Genomic DNA, 4,199 nt, shown 5'->3' with positions numbered 1-4,199 from the left:
AGGCGCCGAGCCCATGTCATTTTCTTAGTTATTGTTTTAAAACATTCACATTCTACTCTTAGAAAGATTCACTTGTACCCTGGTAAGATAAACCTCAGATGATGACTTTCAACTATTAACCTGCCACCCTGGAACTTGGGTGAACACACCTCACAGGGTATTAAAGAGAGGTTATGTTTTCATTCTAATAGCAAAGCAATTTTGGATGTGCTCTAGTGACCTAAATTTATTAGATTATATTTTAGCGTTTTCTGGGGACCTGTTTTTCTTGCTCACGTTTAGAGCCAGTTGGGAAATAGACAAACTGGGTAAGGCAGGTGGATGGAAAAACACCAGCTTTATTACTAATAATGCTCTGCAGCTGGCAGACGTTGCCCCGTACAGCAGGACCTCCGTGGCTGACACCTACGCCGCCCTGATTGCTGCAGCCCAGACGTGCACCAGTGGACTCAGTGCAGCTCCTCATCTTGGCCTGTTTGGTGCAGTCCCCTGGGTGATCAACTTATTTCAGAACTTCTTCTCCTTGAAGGGGAAAAATTATGAAATTGGGGCTATTTTCTTTTTTTTAATTTTTTTATTTATTTCAGATTAACACAGATGCACACACAGTTCCATTGTTTGCATTTGTAAGGTGAAGTCCAAGCTGTAGTTGTTCTTTCACCCAGGAAGTATGTATGGCTATTTTCTTAATGAGGCTCATTGAATATTAAGAGAAAGATAGTATTTTTTAAAAAATCCCACGTGTTCATTCACAATTTTATTTTTTATTCTTGCTTACCTACCACAGCATTATTTCCAGTTTTTTTTAAATATTATTTTCATTTTTTTAAGAAACAGAGTTTTGCTGTCACCCAGGCTAGAGTGCTGTGGCGTGATGATAGCTCGCTGCACCCTTGAGCTTCTAGGCTCACATGATCCTCCCTCCTCAGCCTTCTGCAAGCCACTGTTCCTGGCTCTGTTCATTATTATTTTCATACTAATCATGACTTAAAAAAAAGTTTTTAAAAGCATATATAAAAAATAGTGGAGGTATGTCAGTATAATACAGAGCAATCCTCATTTCTCCTTCCTTGATGAAGCATATATTTTCTGTAAGTACAAAATATGGTATCTTTTAGGCAGGAAATACATTTTACCCAGTAATAATTTTAGAGGTTTGGGGGCTTCCAGTATACCTACACAATCTTCTTTACTGGGAGGAAAAATTAAGCTTCCTAACTTGACTTTCAGATTTTTTGTTTGTGTCTTTGCACTGAAATGTTACATCTGAGATGCCTGCTATGTGGCCACCAAGAAAGGAAAGGTCCTGAGACATTCCAGACTGAAAGGACAGTTTATACAAAATACAAAATCATATGGTGTATACTCCATATACCTTTATTGTCTTTTAAACTTATTTTTTGTTACAGAAGTGCATTTTTCCTTTTTTTATATAGTAAAATAAATGGTCACCATTTTAAGTATACAGTTCAGTGGCCTTAAGTACATTACACTTTTTTTGTTTTGTTTTGTTTTTTTGAGACAGAGTCTCACTATGTCGCCCTCCGTAGAGTGCTGTGGCATCACAGCTCCCAGCAACCTCAAACTCTCGGGCTTAAGTGATTCTCTTGCCTCAGCCTCCCAAGTAGCTGGGACTCCAGGCACTTGACTGGTTTTTTGTTATAGTTACTGTTGTTTGGCAGGCCTGGGCCTGTTTGAACCCACCAGCTGAGCTACAGGCGCCGCGCCTAAGTACATCACACTTTTGTGCAACGATCACCACTATCCATCTCCAGAATTTCTCATCATCCCAGACTGAAACTGAGTATCTATTAAATACTGACTCTTCTCTCTCCCCCCCTTCCAACTCTGGTAACCCATATTCTGCTTTCTGTCTCTTGTAATAGTTCTCATAACAATCCATCTTCATATAATAATGATGCTAAGTGAAGTATTTGGCTTATTTTAGTTAGCATATATTTTTCCAACTTCATCTGTGCTGTATTTTCAGAATTTCATTTCTTTTCATGACTGAATAATACCCCCTTCCCTTACATATGCCAAATTTTGTTCGTTCATTCATTCCTTCATTCGTGGGCATTTTGGCTGTTTCCACCTTTAGCTGTTGACTTTTTAAGAAATCTTCAGTTTCACACAGTTACCATTCAATAAAAAAAAAAAAAAAAAAAATCTTCAGTTTCCACAACAGCTATACCATTTTACATTCCCAGGAACAGTGAACGAGGTTCCAGTGTCTTCACTTTCTTGCCAAGACTGTCTTTTACAGTTTTGAAAACATTCATCAAATTATAGACTAGTTCCATAAAAACTATGGGAATAATTCATATTGTCATTACATTAAAAATGACCACTTGTACATTGATTAGTGTAAGAAAAGGTTCGCGTGAGCCGACGTCAGAGCATGTTGGTGCCATCTCCTTGTTTGTGTAGCACAGAGTTGTATTTGTGGCCTGTGAGTTACGACATTACTCATAAAGTCCCGTTCTTAAGTGTAGAATAAACCAAGACAGGCTGATGGTCTGCACTGTCTCCTGCAGCTCCCTGCACTGGCAGCACTTTCTTCTGCCACAGCAACATGTGCATCAATGACTCCTTAGTCTGCAACGGCGTCCAGAACTGCGCCTACCCTTGGGATGAGAATCACTGCAAAGGTGAGTCTGACGCGCACGACGGCTTTTGACAAAACAGTGCCCGTTGCCTTTCATTAAGAAAGACATGACATGTTATTTTTTACAACTGTGCTTAGCATAGCTGCTTTGGCAAAAATGGAAACATATATATAGTTCTTTTAAATGGATCAGAACCCCTTAGGGTGCAGTAAAAGCAAGGGGAAAATATTTGTTCTAAGTCAAACCATTTTTTGCTTACAAACTGTTTTTTACTGTAAGTTGTTCAAAAATGTATCATAGTATTTCCTGCCCTTATTTTCTTACTGTTTTGGAAGCTTGTCATTTGTATTATAAAGATATCTTACTTAGTTTAAAATAAGTGAGAGGTTAGCCTGGAGTGTTGCTCTTTTTTAAATTATGTGGAAACAATTCAATAAAAATCAATTGACAGATACAGTCCTGCAATATAAAAGTATATAAAATATTCTAGGAACTGCTCTTTAAAATTTTTCATTAGGTTCCTATGCTGTCTTCCCAGAGTATACTGTCTGAAAGATAAGTATAGCTCGTGGTAATAGTTGAATGTCATCAAATCACTGTCTCAGAACTAAAGTTCATCGGCCTTTTATTCTCTAAGAGTTCAGTAAATATCTTCATAAGAAAAGGTGATCTCACCTGATAAGATTGTCTTAAAAACTTGACGTGGGGTATTTTGGGTAATCATTCAAAAACAGTGAACTGGTCAGTCTGCCCGTGGTGGTCCTCTGCTCGTGTCCATGGTAGAGTGCTGTGTGTGCACTTACCTGGCCGCTGCACTTACCTGGCCACTGTTGAGCAGCAAGCTGAACCTGATAGACAACAGAGTTTATATTGGCATTCTGTAGTTATGTATTTGATTGGACTTGCAAATTGTGTGCTTTCACCTATCTTGGGAGTGAAGGAACCTAGAGGTTTGTCTTCCCTGTAATCTGTATGGTTCTGTGTTGTAATTGGTTACTGTAACCAGAAGTCATAATAAAGCCATAATAATTGCTTTAATTGTTCAAAAACCCAATTATAAATTTCACTGTCTATGTTTGACCCAAGTGTTCTGCTTTACCTGTAAATACTTTTCAATATGTGCCAGTATTCTTATTAATGAATTTTGAAAACTTTAACATTTCTCTTCCACAGAAAAGAAAAAATCAGGACTGTTTGAACAAATCACTAAAACTCATGGAACAATTATTGGCATTACATCAGGGATTGTCTTGGTCCTTCTCATTATTTCTATTTTAGTACAAGTGAAACAGCCTCGAAAAAAGGTCATGGCTTGCAAAACTGCCTTTAGTAAGACTGGGTTCCAGGAAGTGTTTGATCCTCCTCATTACGAACTGTTTTCACTGAGGGACAAAGAGATGTCTGCAGACCTGGCAGACCTGGCTGAAGAGCTGGACGGCTACCAGAAGGTGCGGCGCCCCTCCTCAGCCTCCCGGTGTGTTCACGACCACCACTGTGGGTCGCAGGCGCCCAGCGTCAGACAGAGCAGGACCAACCTCAGTGCCATGGAGCTTCCCTTCCGGAATGACTTTGCACAACCACAGCCAATGA

The 4,199-nt window shown here is 39.2% G+C and overlaps 1 protein-coding gene across 1 annotated transcript in view; it reads left to right on the top strand.

The window, feature by feature from the left end:
• The window catches only part of NETO2 (neuropilin and tolloid like 2), a gene marked incomplete at its 3' end in the record, with an annotated part of 56,665 nt that extends 52,467 nt beyond the window's left edge, over nt 1-4,198 (top strand). The window contains exons 8-9 of the mRNA XM_012806799.2: nt 2,538-2,651; nt 3,783-4,198. Coding sequence (XP_012662253.1) covers nt 2,538-2,651; nt 3,783-4,198 — 530 coding nt within the window. The remainder of the gene's footprint in view (nt 1-2,537; nt 2,652-3,782) is intronic.
• Between the last annotated feature and the right edge of the window lies 1 nt (nt 4,199).

The sequence above is a fragment of the Otolemur garnettii genome, unplaced genomic scaffold (assembly GCF_000181295.1).
Source record: "Otolemur garnettii isolate 467f Iridium unplaced genomic scaffold, OtoGar3 scaffold00058, whole genome shotgun sequence".
Lineage (NCBI taxonomy): Eukaryota > Metazoa > Chordata > Mammalia > Primates > Galagidae > Otolemur > Otolemur garnettii.
The sequence above is the reverse complement of the archived record's forward strand: the minus strand, read 5'-3'. Positions and strand labels throughout refer to the sequence as shown.